This window comes from Nicotiana tomentosiformis, chromosome 5 (assembly GCF_000390325.3).
Source record: "Nicotiana tomentosiformis chromosome 5, ASM39032v3, whole genome shotgun sequence".
Classification (NCBI taxonomy): Eukaryota; Viridiplantae; Streptophyta; class Magnoliopsida; order Solanales; family Solanaceae; genus Nicotiana; species Nicotiana tomentosiformis.
Genome location: NC_090816.1, coordinates 43750173 through 43778081, shown reverse-complemented (window position 1 = coordinate 43778081; position 27909 = coordinate 43750173). Strand labels below are relative to the sequence as shown.

At 38.9% G+C, this 27909-nt stretch overlaps 1 protein-coding gene and 1 long non-coding RNA gene across 2 annotated transcripts; both read right to left on the bottom strand.

Annotated features, from left to right (window-relative positions):
* Nucleotides 1-5573: 5573 nt before the first annotated feature.
* On the bottom strand, nucleotides 5574-6545 carry LOC138892258 (uncharacterized). Its single transcript, XM_070175962.1, has 3 exons — nucleotides 6396-6545; nucleotides 5960-6106; nucleotides 5574-5753 (listed from the first exon to the last, which is right to left on the bottom strand). Exons 1-3 carry the CDS (start codon nucleotides 6543-6545, stop codon nucleotides 5574-5576), a joined length of 477 nt encoding a protein of 158 aa, XP_070032063.1.
* Nucleotides 6546-9390: 2845 nt separating this feature from the next.
* Nucleotides 9391-24892, bottom strand: LOC104110600 (uncharacterized). Its single transcript, XR_689502.4, has 2 exons — nucleotides 24202-24892; nucleotides 9391-9599 (listed from the first exon to the last, which is right to left on the bottom strand). It is a non-coding gene; the product is annotated as an uncharacterized lncRNA (long non-coding RNA).
* Between the last annotated feature and the right edge of the window lie 3017 nt (nucleotides 24893-27909).

The following is a 27909-nucleotide window of genomic DNA, read 5'->3' as shown; positions in this document are numbered from 1 at the left end:
TATCAGACGCGTTATTTGGAAGATTTGCAAAGGATATCAAGTTACGCTGATCAAGGAAGCAACCACGCCGTTGACTTATTAACAGAACTAACGAAAAAGGACCCAAGCAAGCTTGGGTACTTAAAAGAAGGTAATAATCTTTCTTTGCAGGAACACCACAGGAAAAGTTGAAAAGGAGAGTGGTATCTCGACAGTGCGTGTTCCAGTCACATGACAGGCGATAAAAATCTATTCAAAGAAGTCACAAAGATAAATGGAGAAAATGTCAAGCTTGGTGACGATTCAAAAGGCAAAATTGTTAGCACCAGAACAGTCTCATTCAATAATAACTGTGACATCATAGAGGTTTATCTCGTAGATGGACTTAATTACAACTTGGTGAGTATAAGTCAACTATGTGATTCTGAATAAAAAGTGAAATTCAAGAAAATTGGTTGTGCTATTGAAGATGAATCAAGTAAAATCATTCTTCCGGGAAAAAGGTACGAAAATATTTATATTCTAGACTGCATTGAAAACTTGGATAACCAGATTTGTCTGGCATCCATATCTGATGATCTTTGGCCTTGGCATAAGAAACTTGGTCATGCAAACATGCATTTGATTGAAAAACTATCCATACATGAACTAGTCATTTGTCTTTCTAAACTCAACTTTTCTAGAAATCATGTGTGTGATACATGTCAACTAGATAAGCAGACCAGAATATCTTTCAAACCCAAAGATGTTGTCTTCACAACCAAACTTCTTCAGTTATTGCATATGGATCTATTTGGACCTATTAGAACTGCTAGCATATGAGGAAAAAGATATGTTATTTGTTATTGTTAATGACTACTCACGTTTTACCTGGGTAATATTTCTGACTCACAAAGATGAGGCTCTAAAAAACTTTGAGATTTTCTGCAAGAAGATAGAAAGAGAAAAGGGGTACCTTATCTCAACTATACAAAGTGATCTTGGAGGAGAAATTGAGGATAGATCATTTGAAGAGTTCTGCAATGAACAAGGATACACTCATAATTTCTTAGCACCTAGATCACCCCCAACAAAATAGAGTAGTGGAATACAAAAATCGAACTCTACAAGATATGACCAAAATAATAATATTGGAGCATTCTCTACCCAATCACTTTTGGGCAAAAGTAGCCAGCACAACTTGTCATATACTGACTAGATGTCTTATTCGGCCCATTCTGAAGAAGACTCCATATGAACTATGGAAAGAAAAAATTCCAAACATTGGCTACTTTGACCCTTTTGGAGGACAATCTTGGTAAGTTTGATCCAAGAAGCAATGAAGGTATATTCATTGGTTATTCTAATAACAGTAGATCCTTTAGAGTTCGTAATAAATGTACCTTGTGTATAGAGGAATCAATTCATGTTATATTTGATAATAATAACTTTATGGCCGAGAAAGGAGTTATTGCAGGAAATGAAGATATTTGCCAAAATCAACCCAAGATTAGTGAATCACTTGGACCAAAAATCAACTGACATCTGAAACCTCAAAGTTGACTAATGAAGCTGCCGACAAGAATACTGAATCTCGGAAGGAGTCGACTACTCAACAAGCTGAGACAATACCAAATGAATGGAGAAGCGAACCTGAGTATCCACAGAAAGTTATTATAGAAAATCCAAATGACGGGATGAAAATCGGAGGAGCTCTAAAGAAAAAGTTCAACATTGCACTCATATCTCAAATAGAGCCAAAGAAAGTTGACGGAGCTCTGAAAGACTCCAGTTGGCTACAAGGTATGCAAGAAGAACTTGATTATTTCGGCAAAAATCAAGAATGGACACTCGTACCCAAGCTAGCAAATGCAGCAATAATTGAAACCTAATAGGTATTTAGAAATAAGATGAATGAAGAAGCCAAAGTCATTCGAAACAAAGCAAGATTAGTCAAACAAGGTTACTTCCAGCAGGAAGGAGTCGACTATGACGAAACCTTTACTCCAGTAACTCAGTTAAAATCAATCCGTATATTGCTTGCATATGTTTCTTTTAAAGGTTTTAACTTATTTCAAATGAATGTTAAAAATGCATTTCTAAATGATTTTATTGATGAGGAGGTCTATGTAAAATAACCTCCTGGATTTGAAAACTCAGAGTTTACCTAATCATGTGTTTAAGTTGACTAAGGCTCTTTATGGACTCAAACAAGCACCAAGAGCTTAGTATGAAAGGCTGAGTTCATTTCTTATTGGTCACAGTTTTTCAAGAGGTAAGATCGATACGGCTTTGTTTATCAAACGATCATCATCAGGTAATTTTATTATTTAAATATATGTTGATGATATCATTTTTGGAAGTGCCAACTCTGATTTGTGCAATGAATTCTCACATCTCATGTAAAGCGAGTTTGAAATGAGCATGATGGGAGAATGTCACGATCCCAAATTCACAAGTCGTGATGGCACCTAACCCAACCCGTTAGGTAAGCCAACAATCATATGATATTAATGAAAATGGAATAACATGATCTAATAACCCAACATCGGAAGAATATCATAAAATATATGAGAATAAAGCCAAAATGCTACTAAAACCAACCCCAAAATCTAGTGTCAATGAGCACTACTAAATAACAAGGTACAAGCAAATCCTCTAATACAACTTTCCTGATACAAGAGCAGTAAAGATAAAAGATAACAGGAAGAGAACTTCAAGGACTGCGGACGATATGGCAGCTACCTCGTAGTCTCCAAAACCCAGCACAACTCAAGTCTGATAATCACCTCGGCTGGATGTATCTGGATTTACACACGAAGTACAGAGTGTAGTATGAGTATAACCGACCCAATGTACTCAATAAGTAACAACACTAACCTTGAGTTGAAAGCAGTGACAAGATCAGAACAACAATCTAATACCAATACTGATAACCATTCAGAATATAAAGAATAAACCATAGAAATAGTAGCTCAATGATACCAAGTTCAGCATGTCCACATTTCAGTAATTTAGGCATGATTTCAAGTATAACAATTGAAGCCCAACAAGGATAAAGCAGGTCAAATATCAGGTAGCATGAGAAAAATGCATCTCTATGCCTATATGTCAGGTATACATGTAAATCAATAGTATCACAGTGGATCCATCAAGAATATTTACACTTAGCACTATATGGGTGACTAGCATAACTACCCATCCTCAAGCACATAGGTAAAATACTGTGCCTGCGCCCACTGTTGGCATGCCAGACTCCAGAGGGGCGGATCCTGCCCAAGAGCTAATTATAATCATTTAGCCCAGTAATGAGGCCTGGTATACGCGTCTCCCCAAAATAATAACACTTATCCCAATGTGGTCATGGCGTACGCGTCACCTCAAAATCAATACCAAACCGGTTCTAAGGCCCAAACTCAGTCATTTACCATTCAAGTATCAGATAAACATATTTTAAATATTCAGTTTAACAGAATTACCCTTAAGCGGTATCAACAACATGTGAGGAATCAAATAAGAAGTACTGAGATAGAGATATTATTCACGGATTTAGTATCATGACTAAGAACATGTGTGCAAATAAGATACATAGCTCAGGGATAACAAAAATAGCCCTAACAAGTCTTAAACGCTTAGCACATAGCCTAGACATGATGTCTAACATGATTCATAGTTCATATAATTAGTCAAGTAGAGGAAACACGGGGATAAACATGATATGATAGCAAAAGAAGCCCAGAAATAGCCTAAAGGCCTCCCTACTCCATGAACAAACCGGTGCATGCACATACATCCGTCACCTAGCATGTACGTCACCCCAATATCTATCATACAACATAATCCTTAGGGTTAAATACCCTCAAATGCAAGTTTAGATGTGTTACTTACCTCAAAGCGCGCAACTCAATGCTCCAACAAACCCTTGCCTCGTGAATCGACCTCCGAACGACTCGAATCTAGTCACAAATAACTTAATATAATCAATACAAGCTATAGGAATCGATTCTAGACGATAAAGCTAAGATCTTTAACCAAAATCAAAAAGTGAACCAAAAAGTCAACCCCAGGCCCACGCTTTGGAACCAGACAAAATTCACAAAATCCGAACTCACATTCAATTACAAGTCCAACCATACCAAAATCGTCCAATTCCAACCACAAATCAACCCTCAAATCCCCAAATCTTACTCTCAAATACATAGTCCAAAATCCCCCGAGTTTCACCTCAAACACACATAATCTAGGTGTAGAAATCAATGGGTATTCAATATTTATGAATAAAAGTGATCAAAAATCGCTTACCTCTTGAATTCTAGTGAAATCCCTCTCAAATATTGCCCCTAGTCGAGCTCCACAAGTCTAAAAATGAGAGAAAACTCGAAACCCTTCGAAATATAACACTGCCACTCATTTCGCATATGCGATCCATTCTTCGCTTCTGCGGAACCGCTTCTGCGATCCAATTTCCGCATATGTGGAACTCCCTTAAACTCCACCCTACCGCATCTACGGTCCAAAGCCCACACCTGCGAAACTTCTCCGTTTTTACGAGTCATGCTCCAAGTCACCTTCCACTTCTGCCGACTATCCATCGCACCTGCGGGCGCGTTTCTGTGCACTTGTGTCCGCTTCTGCGGATTCCTAATCCTAGCTCCTCCTCCGCTTATGCGGAAGCAACACGCAACTACAGGTTCACAGATGCGGCATATTCCTCGCACCTGCGACCCAGCAGCATCCCAGAATCTCACTCCTGCGCACAACTGTCTGCTTCTGTGGCTCCGCACATGCGGCTAAAACCTCGCAAGTGCGGTTACACCAGAATTGAAGCCAGCAGAAATTCTTTAAGTCCAAAACTCATCCCGATTTCAATCCGAATCACCCTCGAGGCCCTCAGGACCCCATCCAAACATACCAACACATCCTAGAACTTGATACAAACTTAGTCGAAGCCTTAAATCACATCAAACAACATCAAATTCACGAATCACACCCCAATTCAAGTCTATTGAAACTAATGAACTTCCAGCTTCTAAAACCAATGCCAAAACATATCAAACCAACTTCGATTGACCTCAAATTTTGCACACAAGTCATAAATGACACAACAGACCTATTCCAACTCCCAGAACCAAAATCCAAAACCTATTCCAACTCTCGTCAAACCTCTCAACCTTCTAAACTTTCAACTTTCCATTTTTCTCTAATTCAAGCCAAAACGACCTACGGACCTCCAAATTAATATCCAGACATACTCCTATGTCCAAAATCACCGTACGGAATTACTGGAACCATCAAATTTCCATTCTGGAGTCGTCTACACAAAAGTTAAACTACGATAAACTCTTTCAACTTAAGCTTCCAACCTTAGGACTAAGTGTCCCAATTCACTTCGAAATATCTTCGGAACCAAACCAACCACCCCAGCAAGTCACATAACCACAAATGCACATACAAGAAGCAACAAATGGGGGAACGGGGCTACAATACTCAAAACGATTGGTCCGGTCGTTACATTCTCCCCTCTTAAACAAACGTTCGTCATCAAACGGGTCTAGAATCATACCTGTAGTCTCAAATAGGTGTGGATAGCTGCTCTGCATCTTTCGCTCGGTCTCTCAAGTAGCCTCCTCGACTGCTTGGCCTCTCCATTGAACTTTCACTGAAGCTATATTCTTTGATCTCAACTTTCGAACCTGCCGATCCAAAATGGCCACCGGCTCCACTTCATAAGTCAAATTCCCATCTAACTGGACCGTGCTGAAATTCAAAACATGAGATGAATCACCATAATACTTCTAAAGCATAGAAACATGAAATATCGGGTGAACACCCGATAGACTAGGTGGCAATTTAAGCTTGTAGGCCACCTCCCTAATCCTCTCAAGCACCTCAAAAGGGCCAATATACCAAGGGTGCCCTTCTTCTCGAACCTCATCACACCCTTCATGGGAGAAACTCTAAGCAATACCTTCTCTCCCACCATACATGAAACATCGCAAACCTTCTGATACGCGTAACTCTCCTGTCTAGACTGTGCTGTACGAAGCCGATCCTGAATCAGCTTAAATTTCTTCAAGGCATCCTGCACCAAATTAGTACCCAACAACCTAGCCTTACCCGGATCAAACCAATCAACTGGAGAACGACACTGTCACCCATATAAGGCCTCATAAGGAGCCATATAACTACTCAATTAGTAGCTGTTGTTGTAATCAAACTCTACCAGCGGTAGAAACTGATCCCAAGAACCCCCGAAATCCATAACACAAGCGCGTAGCATATCCTCCAAGACCTGAATGGTACACTCGAACTGTCCGTCCGTGTAGGGCTCAACTCAATCCGTGTGCCTAACTCTTGCTGCACTGCTCTCCAAAACTGCGATGTGAAATGCTTGCCCAGTTCAAAAAAGTGGACACCGACACACCGTGAAGGCGAACCATCTTGTGGATATAGATCTCAGCCAACCGCTCTGAAGAATAGGTAGTCACAATCGGAATGAAATGTGCAAACTTAGTCAACTGCTCCACAATAACCCAAGCTGCATCAAATTTCTTCATATCTCGTGGGAGCCCAGCAACAAAATCCATGGTAACGCGCTCTCATTTCCACTTGGGAATCTCAAGTCTCTGAAGCAAACATCACGGCCTCTGATGCTCTTACTTCACCTGCTGACAGTTCAAGCACTGAGCCACATACTCCACTATATATTTGTTCATTCTCCTCCACCAATAGTGTTGCCTCAAATCCTGATATATCTTCGCGGCACCCGGATGAATGAAATACCGCAAACTGTGGGCCTCCTCAAGAATCAACTCACGTAACCCATCCATTTTGGGCACACAAATCTGAGCCTGCATTCGCAACACCCCATCATCCCCAATGGAAACCACCTTGGCATCACTGTGCTGCATTGTGTCCTTAAGGACAAGAAAATGGGAGTCGTCATACTGACGCTCTCTGATGCATTCATACAAAGAAGACCGAGAAACCACGCAAGCTAGAACCAGACTAGGCTCTGAAATATCTAACCTCATGAACTGATTGGCCAAGGCCTGAACATCTGATGCTAGCGGTCTCTCACCAACTGGAATATATGCAAGGCTACCCATACTCATAGCCTTTCTGCTCAAGGAATCGGCCACCATATTGGCCTTTCTGGGATGATACAAAATGGTGATATCATAATCTTTTAACAGCTCTGACTATCTCTGCTGCCTCAAATTTAGATCCTTTTGCTCAAACAAGTGTTGTAGACTCTGATGATCTATAAATACCTCATAGGACATGCCATAGAGATAATGCCTCCAAATCTTCAATGCACGAACAATAGCTGCCAAATCTACATCATGAATGAGGTAGTTCTTCTCATGAGGCTTCAACTGGCGCGAAGCATAAGCAATCACCCTACCCTCCTTCATCAAGATACACAATAGAATCGCCTACCGACGTAGATACATGAACACGCGTAACTAAGGAATCACGAGGCATATCCAAATAACGAGCAAAGTACGCTGATACATATGACTAAGTGGAACTAGGGTCAAATACTATGGGAGCATCTCTGTGGCACACTAAAACAATACCTGTGATCATAACATCGGAAGAAATTGCCTCTGGACTGGCGGGAAAAGCATAGCATTGAGCGTGACCACCACTTGAATGACCTCCCACTATAGGTCGACCTCGAACAGTCTGAGTCCCACCCTGACCTGGCTGAGTGGGTGATGAAGCAACTGGTGCAGGGGTCATAGGCTGGCCTCCCTGCTGCACTGGACCTTTGTAGTGACATGGGCAATACTACCTCGCATGCGCCAACTCTCCATAGTCGTAACAACTTCTAGATGGAAATGATGGTGGGGCATGAATCGGACCCCGAGAACTAGAATAGCAATGGAAGAACCCGGTACTGACGAACCCTGAAATGATGGAGCATGGGATGAACTTTGAGATGGGAAGGCACTGAAAGATGACTGACCCGGATGAGCACTATATGAACCATGACTAGATGATGTACCATACTGAACTGGACGAGCCATCTAAGTCGGCCTGTACGGACGATCTCTACTGTGATGTGACTGACCTCCAGGTGAGGTACCACTGAAACCACCAAAATTATGGGGCCTCTTTCCCTCCCGCTCCTCACGCTCAAGCCTGCGAACCGACTCCAAGCGCCTAGAAATCTAGACCACCTGGTCAAACCTAGCATCTGTCTCGACTTCCCGAGCCAAACTGTAACGTAGGCCATAGTTTAGGCCATCAATGAACCTCCGGATCCTCCCTCTCTCTATGGGAACCAGCCATATAACATGACGAGCCATATTTTTGAATTTTATTTCCTACTGGGTCACAGTCATATCTCCCCGGCGTAGCTGCTCAAAATCTCTACGCAGCTCCTCCCTACGAGTCTGTGGGACAAACTTCTTTAATGAAAGAATGGAGAACTCATACCATGAAAGTGGCGCTGCGCCAACTGCCTGCTTAACTCATAGGCATGCCACCATCTGTAGGCTGCCCCAATCAGCTGAAATGTGGGAAATGCAACTCCATTGGTCTCCAAATACCCACTGTGCGAAGAATCCATTGACACTGGTCTAAGACATCCTGAGCATTCTCTGGCTCCTCCCCGTTGAACTCTAGAGGCTTGAGCCTCCCAAGCCTCTCTAGTCTCATCTGCTCCTCATCACTCATAAGTGGGCCAACCTCGGCCCGAGTAGCAGCAACCGTCTGGACTGGTAGTACCCCTAGTGTTTGGAGTTCCTGAGCTATCTACTCTGGAGTACGGGCAGTAGGAGTCTAAGCACCTCCCCGGTCTGAGAAGTGGCTGGTGCAGCTGGAACTGAGACTGCTTGTGCTAGGCTCGTGCACACAATCAAAATCTGGGCTAAGGCCTCTTGAAGGCCTGGGATCACAATGGGAATAACTGGTGCCTGAGCTAGTTCCACCGACTCAACAACATCTGGTATCAACCACTCATCTGGAGCAATTGGTGGCTCCACAGGTGCTGCTCTAGCTGTAGTATGACGCCTCGGCCTCTCGCGGCCCTAGATGGTGGTACTGGTGGCCGTCCGCCTGATCCGGCCGCTGTGTCCTCACCTCAAACTTCGGAATTAACAAATTCACACGATAAGAATGTAAGAAAGTGAACTTTCCTAATAGTTTGATAGCCTCTTGAAGATAAGTACATGCGTCTTCGTACCGATCCACAAGACTCCACTAAACTTATTCATGAATCGTGAGACCTAAGCCTAGTGCTCTGATACAAACTTGTCATGACCCCAAATTCTCAAGTCATAATGGCATCTAACCCAACCTATTAGGTAAGCCAACAATCACATGATATTAATGAAAATGGAATAACATGGTCTAATAACCCAATAACGGAAGAATATCAATAAATATCTGAGAATAAAGCCAAAATGCTACTATAACCAATCTCATAATGTGGTGTCAACGAGCACCCAAGCACTACTGAATAATAAGGTACAAGCAAATCCTCCAACACAATTGTCCGGATACAAGATCAGTAAAGATAAAAGATAACAAGAAGAGAACTTCAAGGACTGCGAACGATATGACAGCTATCTCGTTGTCTCCAAAAGCTAGCAAAACTCAAGTCTCATAATCACCTCGGACGGATGTACCTGGATATGCACACAAAGTGCAGAGTGTAGTATGAGTAAAACCGACCTAATGTACTCAATAAGTAACAACACTATCCTTGAGTTGAAAACAGTGAAGAACTCAGAACAACAATCCAATACCAATACCGATAACAATTCAGAATATAAAGAATAAACTATAGAAACAATAGCTTAATGATACCAAGTTCAACTTATCCACATTTCAGTAATTTAGGCATGCTTTCAAGTGTAACAGTTAAAGTCCAACACGGATAAAGTAGGTTAAATATCAGGTAGCATGAGAAAAATACATTTCTAGGTCTAGATGTCAGGTATACATGTAAATCAACTGTATCATAGTAGATCCATAAAGAATAGTTTCTTGCAGAATTTGTTCCACATAAAATTTTTAATGATTTGGTTATTCTAAACCTCCACCAGAGCTGAGCAAAAGGTGCCTTGGAGACATCATATGAAAACCTGAACACCAATCATCCCTCCTATGTAGTCAAGCATAAGTTCTTCCATTCTGACCAATCTCTTCTTCTTCTTCTCTCCTCCTTAGTACTCTAATAAACTCTAGCAAATGTTTTATGAAGCTTATCAATTATATATCTAGGAGGGTCAATAGTTGAGAGCAAGTGTATTGACATACTTTGAAGTACACGTGAGATTATAACCACCTATTTTTCATAGGATAATAACTTCCCCTTCCATGTCTGTAACTTCTTCTTCACCTTTCCAATTAAATCATCATAGTATATTTTTTTTCCTTGTGCAGTATATAGGATAACCCAAATATGTGAAGGAAAACTGCCCTCTCACAAAATCTATTGTATCTTGAATTGTTTCATACAGGGTATCTACTATATTTTGATGCATATAGAATGAGATCTTCTCCTTATTGATCTTTGTCTAGACATAGTTTCATACCTGTGCAATGTATCCATTATCATCTCTAAGGAGTCTCTCTCAGCGGATGCAAAAATAATAATATCATTTGTATAAAAGAGGTGATTCAAACTACTACTCCACTTAGGCATGCCATAACTTATGAAATTTTAATTATGAAATAACGAGTTGAAAGCCCTAAACAAAACTTATGCGGATAAAACAAATAATGCAGGAGATAAAGATCTCCTTACTTCACCCCTCTAGTAGAGTGAAAGAATCCAGTAGCCTGGCCATTCAATAATACGGAGTACCAATTATTTGATATTGTTCTCCATATCATGCCTACAAAGCACTCCACACATCCTAGGTACCTAAGCACCTTTAATAGATATCATAACACAATCTATCATATGCCTTTGCCATATCCTATTTGATCATTACCATGGCAGGTTTAGCTCTCTTTCTAATATCCATGACAATCTCTTGTGTAAGTAAAAAATTCTTATTGATATTCCTCCCTTTTACAAATTCGAATAGTTGTAGGAGACGAGTGAGCAAAGCAGCTTCTCTATCGCTCACCACCCTGGAGGTCACCTTGTTAATCAAGTTACTGAGACTTATGGTCTCATATTTAAGAATGTCTACACAACTGGTTTCTTAGGTAGTAGGATCGTATTAGTGTGAGTAGTGGACTTTAGTAGCACATGTCCATCATAGAATGAGTGAACAAGTGAATGTACATCCTTGCCTGTAACATCACATCAAGCTTGATAAAAAATGCTAGAAAATCCATCAGGACCACTAGCAGTTCCACCACTAAATGCAGATACAACTTTCTTAGCTTCTTCTAGTGTGGGACAAGTGCACAATCTCATGTCATCCTCATGAGATACCAAATTTAGGACATGCTCCATCACACTAATCTAAATTGACTACTTCTCTCAAATAAATTGATTTTGGTAGAAAGAAATAACTTATGAAGACATTAAATCCATGGACTCAAGCAAATCATCAATAGAGTTTTGAATTCTATTAAGATATAGTTTCTTCCTCCTTCCATTGATGTTGTGGAAGAACCTGGTATTTTCTATCACCCTCAACAAACTATGTTATTCTAGCTTTTTGTTTCTAGTATTATTCTTCAAGGTGAAGGTATTTCTTCAATTCAACTTGTGCTCTATGTAGTACCATTAGACTAGAAACACTATGATCTAGTTCAAACTGCTCCTCATTTATCTCCATAATGTCATCAAGAATAGCCATATGTTTGAAGATGTCTCCATAAGTATACCTACTCTATTTGGATAATGCAAATTTCACATTCTTCAACTTTTCTTTAAACACCAGGAATGGATCACCTACAAAATCTGCTTTTTAATGTTGCCTAACAATGTCCAAGAATATATCATGTTGTACCTAGAAGTTAAAGAGCCTAAAATTCTAATAAATTATTGTGTCTAGTCTCCATAAATAAGAAACAATAGAGCATGATTAAAACATACTCTTGTGAGATTCTCTACCTCCAATTGTGTGAACAAATTCTGAAAGTGTTGATTCAAGGTAGTCTATCCAATATCTTGAAGATGCACTCCTAATCTGACCTCCTGTCCACCATGTGAATGGACTGTCCTTGAACCCTAAATCCAATAGCTCATAGGAGTTTATACAAAATGCAAAATCTTCATATTCTAAAGGACAGACTAGCAATCCTCCTATTTTATCCTCTCCTGACAAAATTGCAATAAAGTCACCTCCTGCAAATTATGGCAACTCCATATCATTTGCTAAATAATGCAGGTTATCCCATAGCTTTAACCTTTCCATTGCATCACACTTGTCATAGACTAAAGTGTCCATCATACTCTTACCAAAATCATGAAGAAAAAACTCCTAGGTAACTTATTGTTCTGTGTCCATAAGAGTCTCAACGTCATCAATAAAGACCTGTATCTTCCCATTGCAGTTAGATATAGCCAACTTCATGCCTAGTCTCCTCTTGTTGAATATGTATATCCTTATGAAAATATACACTATAAAAATAAGTTTGTGTTGCATCAAAGATAATATAGAAAGATATCATATCCATAAGGATTAATTAAAACAATGTTTAACTAATTCCTGCCTTAGCACTATTCAAGAGAAATAATTATTTATATTGATGCGGTTATGAGCCATGAGTAACCAGGTAAAATTGTACACAAATAAAACGATTACATGAAAGATGAGAATTGAGAAACAACGATTAATTATTAATGAGAGAAAATAGAGCTATTGACATGGTCGGTGCAATATTGTTGTCTAAGATCTAACTTTGTTCAATATTCACCTTTGAGGTTTTATTGATTCTCACAAATTCAATAGTTTATTAGATAGTTCTTGAAATTAAGATTCTTCTCTCGAATGAACTTAATCTCTATGAAATAAACCAATATGAAGCGTTGTGTACATATGCAAGAAAATATTGATTCAGATGGTTTCAAGAGAAACTCCTCTCGAATATTTTTTTATTTTATTTCAATTAATAATTCAAAAGGCTCTTGCACTTACTTGAAGGATCACTAATTGAAACTAAACAATATAATGTAAGATATTTATCAAACTATCCTCTTTCCATCAAACAAAATAATGAATAATTTTCCAACCTAATTCAAACTCCATCAATCAATTCAAACAAATAAACAAGATTTAAATCTATAAATAATGCTTAAAACACCATGTCTGTCAAAACCATAGTGAAAAACTATTCCATAGGTGAAAAGAAATACATAGTTTTAAATGAATTAAATCTAGAAAATATTACAACCAACGTTCAACCCAAAATTGGCGTATTTAATTAATTGTTGAGTTAAAACTCAATAAGTATTCAAGCCTTAGTCTCTCTCCCAATCTTTCGTAGGTCAAAGTCCTTTCAAAAATATATTTTTCATGTATCTATACTAGGTACAAATGATCTGGGACCAAACTATCCTTAATGAGGCGAAGCAAGAATTTTAGGATAAAAAATAACTTGTGTTGCCCCACATATCGCGATAAGAGACTATATTAGCTGCCTTATCAAATTGCATTCTGATGCCTATTTGTTAGGCCCCGTAAAATTTTGCAATGATTTAAGACTACTGTTTTGCTTCCCACAAGAGACTATGGAATAGAAACAACTTAGATTTGTCATGATAATAAGTGTGATAGGCCTATTTAATGTAATTTATGTCTAAAGAAAGCCCTAGAACAAAGCTAAGTTGGAAGCTAGATGACAAACTAATGTTTCGAGAGCTTACATATTATCCAATTTCAAACGAGCAAAACTACCAAAGTGTAAAGATTAATAGGCTGATCTACCTACAAATGAAAGCTCCTTGAGTATGGTTTCTGACGCTTCAAACCGTGCAACTCTTGGATATTCCTACTAGAAGTTATGATATTTTTACTGAAGGTTGTCTGACAGAAAAATTCAGCGCTCAGGCCAGCGCGTGGCGCCTCCTGTGGCACCCAAACCAGAAGCCATTTTTGGACCAACGCCCAAGCCAGCGCTTGGTGCCTCCCCCGGCGCCCAACCGGACTTTAAGAAAGTTCATATCAATAGTATTTTTCCCCTATTTCACTTCGCCCATTTTTGGAGCTTTTCTCCCCTCACTCAGGACCCTCAACTCCTCCTATCTTCAAGATGAGTAATACCCACTAGTTTGGTATTTTATCCCATCAATTCCATAGTAAAACTAACTCAAACCACCATGAAATCATTAGATTTTCAAGGAATCTTTCCAAGAGCTCACGTGAGGACTTTGCAAGATTTACCCCCAAAAGGTAATTCCATCTCATTGGACTTGCATGCATGGCTTAATAATGAACATATGAGTAGGAATTTGGAGGTAGAACTTATGAGATGGTGATTGGAAGACATAAGTTAACGAATTGGAAATTTTGAGAATTTGTAGAGAATGAGAAGTGTTTGCTTGATGTATTTGTTAGTTGGGAGTGAATTGTAAGATATGAATACGTTGTTGGAGGTCCTAAACTATCTATGGTTGGTTGTAGTATGAATTGGTGGGGCAAAGAGTGAGTATTGAATGAAGAAATATCATTCATGAAGGTGGTAGAGAAATGTGCACACTAGATGCTTGACATAATGCCTAAGTGAGCAATATGTAAAACATCCTTACTAATATTGGTACAATTGTGTTGCATTATTATAGATTGAAGTTATATAGTGTGGTGGACCATCATAGTATTGTTAAGGGACAAATTTGAGGTATGTTGGCTAAACCCCCTCCGTATAATTAGATTCCATGATCTCCTTATGAATTCCAAGTATGGTTTGTCCAACTTCCTATCCTTATTGAGTTAAATTGCCACAAACGATTGATGTATCAAATGCTTATTTACCCAAGTCATGTCTCAATTGACCTCATGATGTCATGCTCTCCCTTGGGAAATAATTCAAGTATGATTGATTTATCAACCACTTATGAACTCAATCCATCATTCCATTGAAATCACTATGCTCTCCTTTTCTAATTAGTTCCAATGTGTTTTGAGCTCTTATGAACTTATGAGTTGAAGCTATGATTTTTCCAATGTCTTAATTCTCTTTAACATTTGATGATGATCCGTAACAAGTAAAAGAATGAAAGTATGAAATATGAAATGCATCCATCGTACCAAGAATGAAAATTATCATGTATGGCCAAGAGTGACAATGAAATGAAAGATTTTTTGGAAGTTATGAGATGAACATATTTCTTTTATATAGAAATATTTTTGGGAGGATCGTCAGGTCACCGAGGAAGGGTGGGTTGTAAAGGCCTAATCCCGAAGCTACCCGTGCCGGTGTAGGGATTGATTGAGCTACAAATCCCTTTAATATTATGTTGAGATTATTCCCCTTGATTGGGATAAATTGATAGCTAACAAATACCATATCAATCCACATGTCATTGTGGTGAGATGGCTTAGCTGATCAGGCAGAGATCGGACACCATGCCGTGCACATGGTGGTTTTGTATTTCTATGTCAACACATACATTGGGGTGGGACGACCTAGCCGATTGGGGTGAGATGGGACTCCATGCCATGTGCATGGTGGTGTGTCCGTAACTAATTATCTCCCAACCGAAAACGTTAATGCTTGTTTGAAAATTTAATATGTTTTAACTTGGTACCTAAATATTATTTGATATTCTTACTGCTTCAATGTTTCACTCTGCTTATGTTGGAATTCCATTCCATGTGAGGGTACTTAGATTTACATACTAGTAATATTCCAGATGTACTAACGTCCCTTTTGTCGGGGGCGCTGCATCTTCAATGGATGCAGGTGGTTCCTTAGCAGGTGGCACAGTTCTTAATAGGCGTACCCTCCTCTCAGCTGACTCGGTGAGCTCTACTCCGTATCGGGGCCTTATGTCATTTTGATTCCTGTACATTGTATTTTGAAGTATAGCTGCCTTGATACCGACACTTTCATATTGCACTCATGTTCAATTAGATGCTCCGTAGATGTACTGTGGGTTATGTTTTAAAAAGGGGGAAAAACAAACTAAAAAATGTTGTAGTTGTCGGATGTTTCCACTTTTAAACTATGAACTTGTAATGTTTTGGTAATTGTAAATGAAGCTCCTATAAGTAATGATAATTGGTAATGTACATTTTATCCTCTCGTTGTCTATCTATTGTCATTTATTCTTAAATTATTCATGGTCAAGGTTGGATAGTAGGCACTAAGTAGGCTTGCCCGACTGGGGTAACTCAGTTGAGCGCCGGGTTCGCTCCCCAAGGCTGGGGCATGACAAGCTTAGTATCATAGCCTAAGGTTTTAAAGTCCTAGGATGTCTCAGAGCCGTGTCAATTAGAGTCCTTATTATTAGTGTGAAGTCGACCACACCTATAATTAGGAGTCTAGTTGGGCCTTTAGGAATGTCACCCTTCTTTGATACTTTAGATCGTGTGATAGAGCTTGATTAAAAGACTGACCTTTTTTTAACTCGTGCGTTGTTCTAATGTTTTTCAGTACATGGTGCCTAAGAAGAAGGCGAAGAGTGGCCAAAGGGCCAATGCCACACCAAGAGTGGTAGAAAATACAATACCAGATGTTGCGGGTGAGCACCCACGGGGTGAATACATTCCCCCAACTACAATACCTCATGTTTCTACTACACCTGTTGAAAATATACAGATTCCTCCTCCAACTGATACTCCAGTTCCACCTCCAGCCTCAAGCTCCGGTCTTAGTGTTTCTGATGGGGACCTTAGGGGAGCCATCCAATTGTTGACTTAGATAGTGGCTTCCTAGGCCTAGAGATTGAATGCCACATCTACTTCCTCTAGCCATCAAGGGGATTCAACTAGTTCCAGGGTGAACAGATTCCTTCAGTTGGATCCTCGGTGTTCACGGGTACTAAGTCCGAGGAGGACCCGTAGGAATTTATTGATGAGATGCACAAGACTCTTTATGTGATGCATGACACTGAGACAGAAATAGTGGAATTGGCCTCCTATCACTTGAAAGAAGGGGCGTATTCATGGTTTGAATTGTGGGAGAAGTTCCGCGAGGAGGGTAGCCCTCCGGCAGAGCGGAACGAGTTTGCGGGTGCTTTTATGGATCATTTCTTGACTGCCGAGACTAGGGCATCCCGTGCCACCGAATTTGAGTGCTTGAAGCAAGGTAGTATGAGTGTGTGGGACTACCATCTGAAATTTGTGGATCTTTCCAAGTATGCTGTTTACATGTTGCCCAATATGGAGGCTAGGGTGCGCCAGTTTGTGCAAGGCCTGAGGCCTCTATAGCCACCTTGAATTCTGATATGAACTATGAGAAGATGGTGGCATTTTCTCAAGCCATAAAGACTCGAAAATTAAATAACAAAATGGAGCGAGATGGTAACAAGAAGGTCCGTTCCGCGAGCAAATTTGGTGGTTCTTTCAGTGGTGGTAGTGGTGGAAGGGCAATTTTCAAGGGAGGGTCATCTGAACCATTATAGTCTTTTGCTCAGTCTTCATCCAGTGCACTGCCATTAGTGCCTAGTCAGCTCAGTGGAGTCGTTTATGGCCTAGTCAGGGCAATAAGGGGGTCTTACCAGTAGGTTTAGTCACGCGAGAGATTCCAGCCGCGGCAGAGAACCTCATGCCCTAGATGAGGGAAGATGAACTCGGGAGTCTACTGCATGAACCTTCCCATATGCTATGGGTGTGGTCTTAGCGGTCATATTCAGAGAGGTTGCCCTTCGTCCAGTCAGAATGCTGGTACAGGTGTGGTACAACCGGCTACTTCAGCAGCTACTACTTCTGCAGCACCTCCTCTGACTCGAGTTACTCCGGGAGGACCCAATAGGTTATATGCTATGAGAGGCCGCTAGAGTTCTGAGGCTTCTCCAGATGTCGTCATAGGTATACTGACTGTCCAATCTCATGATATGTATGCTCTTATAGATCCTGGTTCCACATTATTGTATGTCACTCCTTATGTTGCTATGGAATTCGGGATAGTACCAGAACATCTTTGTAAGCCATTCTTTGTATCTACTCCAATTGGCGACTCTATTGTGGCCATAGAGGTTTATAGTGATTGTATTGTCACTATGCATGGGTGAGGCACCACATCCGATCTCATTGATTTGGGGATGGTGGAGTTTGATGTGATAATGAGGATGGACTGCTTTAATCATGTTTTGCCAAGCTTGATTGCCGAACCAGAACCATTAGGTTTAAGTTTCCTGGCGAGCCAGTCATTGAGTGGAAGGGGGACGGTGTTGTACCAAAGGTAGGTTTATTTCTTACCTTAATGCCGTGAAGATGATCAGCAAGGGGTGCATCTACCATTTGGTCCGAGTCACGGACACTGATGTTGAGGCACCGACACTTGAGTCCATGCCGGTTGTGAATGAATTTTTAGAGGTCTTTCGTAATGAGCTTCCTGGAATCCCACCCGATAGGGAGATTGACTTTAGGATCAATGTATTGCCGGGCACGCAACCAATATCATTTCCACCCTATAAAATGGCTCCTGCAAAATTGAAGGAACTAAAGGAGTAGTTGAAGGCCTGCTAGAGAAGGGTTTCATTTGACCGAGTGTGTCACCCTGGGGTGCACTGGTTCTCTTTGCAAGGAAGAAGGATGGGTCATTGAGGATGCGTATCAACTATCAACAGCTCAACAAGGTCACAATAGTGAATAAGTACCTGCTGCCCAGGATAGATGACTTGCTTGATCAGTTGCAAGGGGCTAAGTACTTCTCCAAGATTTATTTAAGATCGGGGTATCACCAGTTGAAGATTAGGGAGCAGGATATTTCGAAAACAACTTTCAGGACTCGGTATGGGCACTTTGAATTTCTGGTTATGTCTTTTGGGCTAGCGAATGCTCCTGCAGCTTTCATGGATCTTATGAATAGAGTCTTCAAGCCTTTTATCGACTCTTTTGTGATAGTGCTAATGGACAACATTCTTGTGAATTGACAAAGTTGAGAGGAGCATGTCAATCATCTCAAGGCGATTTTTCAAACTCTGTATCAGCACAAGTTGTATGCGAAGTTTTTGAAATGTGAGTTTTGGCTCGAGTCTGTCACTTTCTTGGGACATGTTGCTGTTATTGAGGGAGTCAAGGTTATCCTCAGAAGATTGAAGATGTGAAGGATTGGCCTCGACCCACAACTTCGAAAGAGATTTGTAGTTTCTTTGGCTTAGCGGGGTATTACAGAAGGTTTGTGGAGGGATTTCCTTCTTTTGCCTCTCCATTGACTAAGTTAACATAAAAGGTAGCCAAATTTCAATGGTCAGATGCTTGTGAAAGGTGATTTCAAGAGTTGAAGTCAAGGCTGACCACGACACTGGTGTTGACCGTACCGAAAGGTACATATAGGTTTATTGTATATTGTGATGCTTCAAGGGTTGGACTTGGGTGTGTGTTAATGCAACATGGCAAGGTGATCTCTTATGCTTCTAGGCAACTCAAGAACAACGAGAAGAATTATCCAACACATGACTTAGAGCTTGCGACGGTGGAGTTCGCATTGTAGATTTGGCGTCATTATTTGTATGGGGTCCATGTAGAAATATTCACGGACCATAAGAGTCTTCAATATATCTTCAAGCAGAAGGAGTTGAATCTAAGGCAAAGGAGATTGCTTGAGTTACTCAAGGACTACGATATCCACATTCTCTATTATCCGGGGAAAGCTAATATTGTGGAGGATGCTCTTAGCCGGAAATCTATGGGTAGTCTGGTGCATTTGGAGGCACACCAATGGCCGATGGCTAAGGAAGTTCACCGGTTGGCTAGTTTGGGAGTCCGGCTTGCGAACTCTAGTGAACGTGGGATAATTATGCAACATAGAGCCGACTCATCGCTAGTGGTTGAAGTTAAGGAGAAACAATATGACGATCCATTTCTGGTGCAATTGAAGAAGGAAATTCATAAACACAAAATCACGGCTTTTTCTCTTTGAATGAATGATGGTACACTAAGGTACCATGTGCGATTGTGTTCCGAATGTAGATAGTCTTCGAGAGAGAATCATGACCGAGGCTCATAGTTCCAAATATTTCGTACACCCAGGCTCTACGAAGATGTACCATGATCTTAAGGAAATCTATAGCTGGAATGACATGAAGAGGGATATAGCGGACTTTGTGGCTAGATGCCCGAATTTCCAATAAGTGAAGGCCGAGCACGAAAGGCCCGATGTCTTGGCACAGAATACAGAGATTCCACTGTGGAAGTGGGAGATGATCAATATGGACTTTTTGGTATGTCTACTTCGCACGCCTCGCAAGTTTGACTTGAGTTAGGTGATTGTGGATCGATTCACGAAATCAACACACTTCTTGCCTAATAAGGCTAACGACACAACAAAATATTATGCTCAGTTGTGTATCAAGAAAATAGTCGGATTGTATGGCACTCCAGTTTCCATCATCTCAGATCGAGGAGAGAGCAGTTCACAACTAACTTTTGGCAGAAATTTCAGCAAGGTTTGGGTACACAATTGAATCTTAGTACAACTTACTATCCACAGACCGATGGGTAGGCAGAGCGGACTATACAAATGCTTGAGGATATGTTGCGTGCTTGTGTTTTGAACTTCAAGGGTAGCTGGGATGATCATTTGCTCATAGAATTTACCTTTAACAACAGCTAGTATGCCAACATTCAGATGGCGCCATTCGAAGCTCTATATGGTAGGAGACATAGATCTCCCATTGGTTTGTTTGAGGTTGGTGAAGCAGAACTGATAGGGCCAAACCTCGTGCATCAGGCTATGGAGAAGGTCAACATTATTAAGGAGTTGTTGAAAAAATCGCTCAGAGACGCCAGAAGTCCTATTTGGATGTGCGTCGTAGAAATTTGGAGTTTAGAGAGGATGATTGGGTATTTTTGAAAGTTTTTTTCATGAAGGGCATAATGCAATTTGGGAAGAAAGGAAAATTGAGTCCAAGATATATCAGACCATACAAAATCTTGCAGAGGGTTGGTCAAGTGGCTTGTACGCTCTCCAGAGATGTCCTAAGTGCACCCGGTGTTTCATGTGTCTATGTTGAAGAAGGTGGTTGGAGATCCATCGCTCATCTTCCCAGTGAAGGCTATTGAAGTTAACGAAGAATTGACTTATGAGGAGATTCCGATTGCCATTCTTTCTAGACAAGTTCAAAAGTTGAGGAATAAAGAGATTTTCATTGTCAATTATTTTACAACCCGTTCATTGCAGTATTTTAGTGACCAGTCCCAGACAATCTTTTTAAGCCTTTGAGGTCGTACTTTGTACTTTAGCATATTCATTTCAGGAATCATTTTACCTTCGTCGGAAGCCTTTTGAGCCATATTTTGCATCGTTATTTAAACTATCAGGGCTCGTCCCTCTTATGAAAGAAGAACTTAAGTTTGCCCCAAATCTGAAATGGGTTAAACAACTTGGATTAATCTATTGCTACTACTTAATATGTTGACCTACCTTTGGCATAAAGAGGCCCCCTTTTATATAATATGACACATTTTATTTGTCCGATATGATACTTGGTTTGAGCTAAATGACTCTATGTAATAACATAATAATCATGTTATCTCCAACTAACTTCTCTCATCTATTTCTCCTTTTGCTCGTTTTTTTATATCTTTATCCCCAAAACAAAGGTTAATTTGTGTTGATTGTCAAATTGACGGGGCTACCTTACACCCTAAGATCCAAAGGAAAAATGGTTAACACAGAGGCAACGAACCCGTCAAGAGGTGCTTTGGTTGTCACAGACTTTCCTAGGGCTTCAGAAGGAGGGGATAATACACAGAATGATGAGTACATCACTCGCCTAGAGCAAGAAATAGAAATGTTAAGAAGAGAAGTGCAACATGTCAAGGACATAACGAATTTGGCCGTAACAACCTTGCAAAACCCACCCCGTTTTCCATCCTTCGATTCACCCATTTTTGATCATATTCCATCATTCACACAACCACATGCAAGTACACTGGTCACCACTACTAGCACAACACCCCTTACTGCTCCTTGTATCATACTGCCCGTTACTCCAGCTAATCCACCCCACCCATCCATAACACCATACATCCCAGACTATGCCCCCACCACTCAAATTCCCTAAACTACAACTAATCATGTTTACACCCTCTCTCAGAGTGCTACCACATTTACCAACCTAAATGTGAAGCACATACTAGCGGCATATGTCACCACACATGAGAGATATGCTCCACCAGTATATGCAATCGGGGAACCAACTTTCACAACACTCATCACGGCCAGAGTCCCATTTGATATAGACTAGTATGCCGAGTTGGAAAATGATTGTCACACCTCCTTTTTTTCGGGGAAAGGAGTTTTTCAAATTAAAGTGATATTATTGAAATGGGATTAATTTATTTTATTTTTTAAGAGTCGCCACTTAGAATAATTATTTACGGTGTCCCAAGTCGCAAATTTATTTTTAAATCCCAAATCAAGAAAATTGACTCTGTTTAAGTCTGCGAAACACAGAAGACCGAGTAAGGAATTCTGTTAACCCAGGAGAAGGTGTGAGGCACTCCTGAGTTCCGTGGTTCTAACACGGTCATTTTAATAATTATACCTGGCTTAACTAATTCTGGATATTTTATGTTCTAGGAAAATTTGTGCACTTTTTCCTTAAATCGTTTTTAATTGCTTGATTATTTGTAATGATGGAATTATCTTGAAACGAATCACGCGTATGTGTATTCATTTTGTTTGGCGTGTCAAGAATCATGTCACGCGTACGTATACACAATTAATAATACTTTATTATTTTTAAGTTGCATGAACGCATACTTTGGTTGTATTTGGGATTCGTAATTATATCACGCGAACGTATACATAATCACGATGATTTGATTAATTAAGAGCGTGCCTAAAAGCATACTAACGTATTCATGATTGGTATTTGGTTAGGGGTGATAGAGTTTTATTTATTACATACAATTGGGCCAGCATATGGATATTTATTCAATGGAATGGGCTTGACAACATTTCAGCATATTGTCCCAATTTATTAATTCACTAATAACCCCAAAATTCTCTATAGCTCCCTCTCCCTCTCCCTCTCTATTGTCAACTATCAAAAGTGACTTATTCTATATTGGATCTAGACACATGGAAAGTTTTTAAAAATTGAAATTATATTGAACAAAGGCAACAAATAATGAAAAGAAAATTAATCTGGCTAACATACTTTCAACCAAAACAAACAAAAATAAAAAAAAATGCAACAACATTACTACCTATTTAGAAGCCACAAACGAGAGGAGCTTAGGGCCAACATCTCTGCTTTGCTTAAAGGCTTTCCAATATGCTTACAGATAAGTGGCACTTATGACATTTCAGGGTTACTATGTTTTAATTTTGATGTAGACATGTGGAAAATTTTGATGGACAAGTGGGACTAGATTTCACACAGCTCTCGGCTCTTCTATATTTTGCTTGACTAACCAATATGTCTTTTTTTTCTTCAGTAAATTATAGTAATTTAAATTAATGTTAAACCTTAAGTTAAAGAGTTATAAAAATAATAGCTCCTCTAAAAAAAAATATTGCAAAGGCGAAGAATTTTTTTTTAAATCCTAAGTTTTAACTATTATTCTTAAAGTGAAGATTGTCACTTTCGTCTATGGTTACTACTAAAATAAATGCTTGTTTAATAAAATCAGAAAGCATATGAACTATAAACTTTACAAAGAAGTTTGGCATGATAATTTATATTTGCGCATATAATGGATGCACTAAATATTTTTGCAAAACTACTGCTAAAGGTTTACATCTTCAACTTGAAGAGCAAAGTTGACCTTTGCTTTTATCTTTGTTCAAGTTCCCAATAATTTTTAATTTGGAAAAATTTTTCCTGCACTACAAATGCTGAACCTATTTTGTCATGACTTCGTGAAGTGTGGGAGAACAATTTTCTAATGTTTTTTCCTTTCCTTTCTGTGGAATATGAAAAAATTTGGTAAATTCCAAAAAAAAAAATGTTGGATTGGTTTTTAAGTTTCGATATTGGAAAAGTATGAAATTACTATTATAACTTGGAATTGATTTTTGTTACATCGTGTAAATAGACTATGTTAACTTATAAATAAGTAGAAATCAAATTAAAAATTAAAATTAACAAACAACAAGCTAACATTTGGAAAGATAAATTAAGCTGGGTAAAGAGTGGACAACGGGCTAACCATCACTAAGTATATAAATAAGAAAAAACGTAAGAGTAGAACAATGAAGTACCTTTTATAACTTTTCAAATTATCAAAGATCTTTCAACTGGCTTACAAGAAGAACACAGCGATGAAGTTGAAATGAATAGACCCGTCACACGGAGACCACGAACGGAGCATCGCAAACTCGCCGGCGACCTCGATTGAAAGCTTTACTGTTTCGACTGGGTTTGGATGGCAGTTGGACGCTGAAATTTCAGGTATTTGGCTGGTTGTCTGGAACTGATTTTCACGTCGATTTGAGGTGATTTTGGGGTTGTTTTGAGGCTGTTTTATGGCTGTTTTGAGGATGTATTTCAACTGGTTTTCTGGCAGCGTTTTTGGGGTGAGTTTAGGGACTTTTTCGAGCTGCTTTTTGGGGATTTCGTGACTGGATTTTTACTGGAATTTCGCTGTATTTTCGATCAGTTTTGGTGTTGTTTATGAGTTGTGATGGTGGCCAGCTTTCATGGCTGTTTTAAGAACGTTTTGGTGGGGGGTTTTTGTAGCTAAAAGGCGGCTGGATTTTGACTTGTGTTTGGCGTCAAAGAGGTGGCTATAGATGATGCTTTACTTGGTGGCAGTTTGAGGGTTGTCTTCAGCTGGGCTTGGGGCTGGAATTTAAGGGTAGTTTCAAGGCCGATTTTTGTGAGTGTATTTATGGGGAAGAAGCTTACAGCTGTTTCAAGATGATGATGAAGAGAAGCTGCGGCTGTCCCTTTTTTTTTTTTAATCTCATATAGCATCTTGAAGGGATTTCTCCATTGTGGGATAACTTACTCTAACTATTTTTTTATTTTTTTTCCAAAAAAAAGAATTTTTTTTTTATATTCTTCTCTTTTTTATATTATATTATTATCTTTTCATTTCAATTTTATTTTTTAATTTTTATTAAACAAATTCTATCTTTTATTTTTTCATTAATTTATAATTTTTATTAAAACAATTCCATAAAATTTTAAATAATATAATTTGTAAGTAATTATTATAGATTAACTAATAATTCAAATAAAAGTGAAATCATTGCGATATAAAATTAATTAAATACATATTATATAACGATAAAATTCATTCGAAATACTACATAAATATTCAATTTCAACCTCTAGTATTCTCCCATAAATGATCTATTAATGCATTACGAAGTGTAAAATGAGCATCTTTGTCCAATTCTTCTATGTCGAGCTAAAAATTCTTGAAATCATTGATTTCATCTACTGCCATTTCTAGTGTTGGAGGTGGACCTTCCAAATTATCTTGAATTGGTGCATTAAGATCACGCTCATTCTCGATTATCATGTTGTGCAGTATAATACATGTAGTCATTATATCATGTAGCAACATCAAATATTTTATATTTGCACCTTTCATTTTTTGTGATGGTTATATTTTTTTCATACAATTATAACTCATAATAAAATTAACTACCAATTTTACATAAAAAATAGATGCACGATAATTAATTTTTTAAAATTATACGTTAAAGTTAAGATGAAAAATTAATTAGGTAAATATATTATATAAACATAATTAAGTATATATAAAAAGATAAATAAAAAATTTAAGTAATAAAAATAATAATATTTTAATGGGAAATAGTAAATGAGGAGATGAATAGTGTGTCCCCAAATTTGGGGAGACACTATTCACTGCCCATTTTGGAGACAAAAATGAGGAAGGATTGGAGTGAAATTTCCCGAAAAATCTCTATTTTGGAGACAAGGTTGGAGTTGCTCTTAGTCACTCTAGGTTTTTTTTTCTTTCTTTTTTCGCTCTCTGCTTTTTCGTCCCCCCAGCCTCCTTTTGATCTATTTCTCCTATTTGCTCTCAATCTGGTCCCCCTTTCTCTAAGTGCTGAAAGTGAAGATTTTATTGTGCAGTGTGTGAATTTAAGAGACACCTATAGAGAGACAGAATCGTGGGGTGTGTGTTGAGTAAACGTGAGGGGTTGAGGGAAAAAGACGTGAGTGTGTGGGAATTGTAGGGAATTTAGATTAAATAGGAGTTAATCTTTTGGTTTGTTTATTTTGTAACTTTTTTTTGTTCTTTATCGTTAATTGCCTTTTTTCTTAAATAACTCTTACTTATTAATTTTTTTTTAAATGAAGAAAAAAGAAAGTAAAATGTATAGCTAAAAATATTAGCCAACTATTTTTAGACTTAAATATTATATACATAAGATAACTAAATACTTACACTATAGTTTAAACTATACTAAGAAAGATACCATGGCTTACATTTAAAATTCAAATTAGAAGAAACCAAATATTTTTTTGTAAATTTTATTTTTCTCTTTATAAATAGAAATAAAATGTGTACTATAAGTATGTGAACATTGTTTCTTGTAGTTATTAATTATTTTTAAAAAATTTTCCAAACTAAACCTATTAAAGTAAGATAAAAGTTTGAAATATTAATATTGGACCTAAAAGAAATATTTACCCTAAAATAGTATTGAATTCGGGTGCAGTAAAAAATTAGTTGTTTACAATGATACAAGGGCTAAGGAGGATGACTCAATAGCCGATCAGTTGCGCAGTTTGAGGAAATAAATGAAGAACCTATAAGTTGCTTGAGGAAACGAGAGCCTTGATTTTGACAATTTATGTATGATGTTGACTTGCTAGTGAGTTATAAATCGCCTAAACTTGATGTCTTCAACGGGATAAGCGACCTCCATTCCTGTTTAAGATCCTACCGTGTTAATCCTGTAGGTGTTGGGAGGAGCGAGTAGTTGAGAATGAAGTCATTCATCAGATATTTGACCAGTGAGGCACTTAGCTAGTATACTAGGCAGGATCCTTGGAGTTGGTGAGAGTGGCGAGATATGGCCGGAGAATTCATGAATCATTTTGGATTCAATACCGAGATAACCTTAGATAGATTCGCCCCGGTGAACATGCAGAAGAAGCCATCTGAATCATTCCAAGAAGATGCACGTCGTTGGAGGACCGAAGAAGTTAGAGCACAACTGCCATTTGATGAAAGTGAATTGACAAAATATTTCATCTATGTCGAGGAAGGTGTCTACTTCGAGAAAATTGTGGGTATGACGGGGAAGAATTTTTCTATGTTAGTTAAGATGGGTGACTTTCTGGAAGAAGGAATTAAACCATGAAAGGTCCAATCCATGGTCACGTTGCATGCTGCTAGCAAGGCTATTTAGTCCAGTTCTATCAGCGGAGCAAAGAAGAAAAAGAAAAAGTATTAGTTTTTTCCCCCTTTATCAGCCAAGAGGATGCTCTCGAAAAAACTGGTACCCCATAAATTCCTAAATTTCAACCCATCATACTTACACCCCAGCTTATCATGTCCAACCGCACTATAATCCACCTCGAACCACTAACTATCAAAACCCCCTACAACCTTATATCCTCATCCAAGCACCAGTCCATCAACATAGACCAACATACACACCTAGACCATGCCTAAACATTGAAGCCAAAAATACCCAAAATTACACCAGTGTCGCAGAACCCTATCCCAACTATAAGAGATGTTGAAAAGAGCAGTGCTGCTGCATCCAATTGAAGGCAAAAATGTTGATACACTCCCAGCAAACTTCAATGTAAAAAACAATTGTGCTATTCACTTTGGAGTTCATGGGACTGATACAGAGGAGTGGCATAGTTTGAGGCAGGAAATTGAAATATTGATCAAGAGCGAGGTGATTCATATTTATTACCTTTATCCTGTCTATCTTATATTTCAGACAGATGTTGTATTGTTATTGTACTTC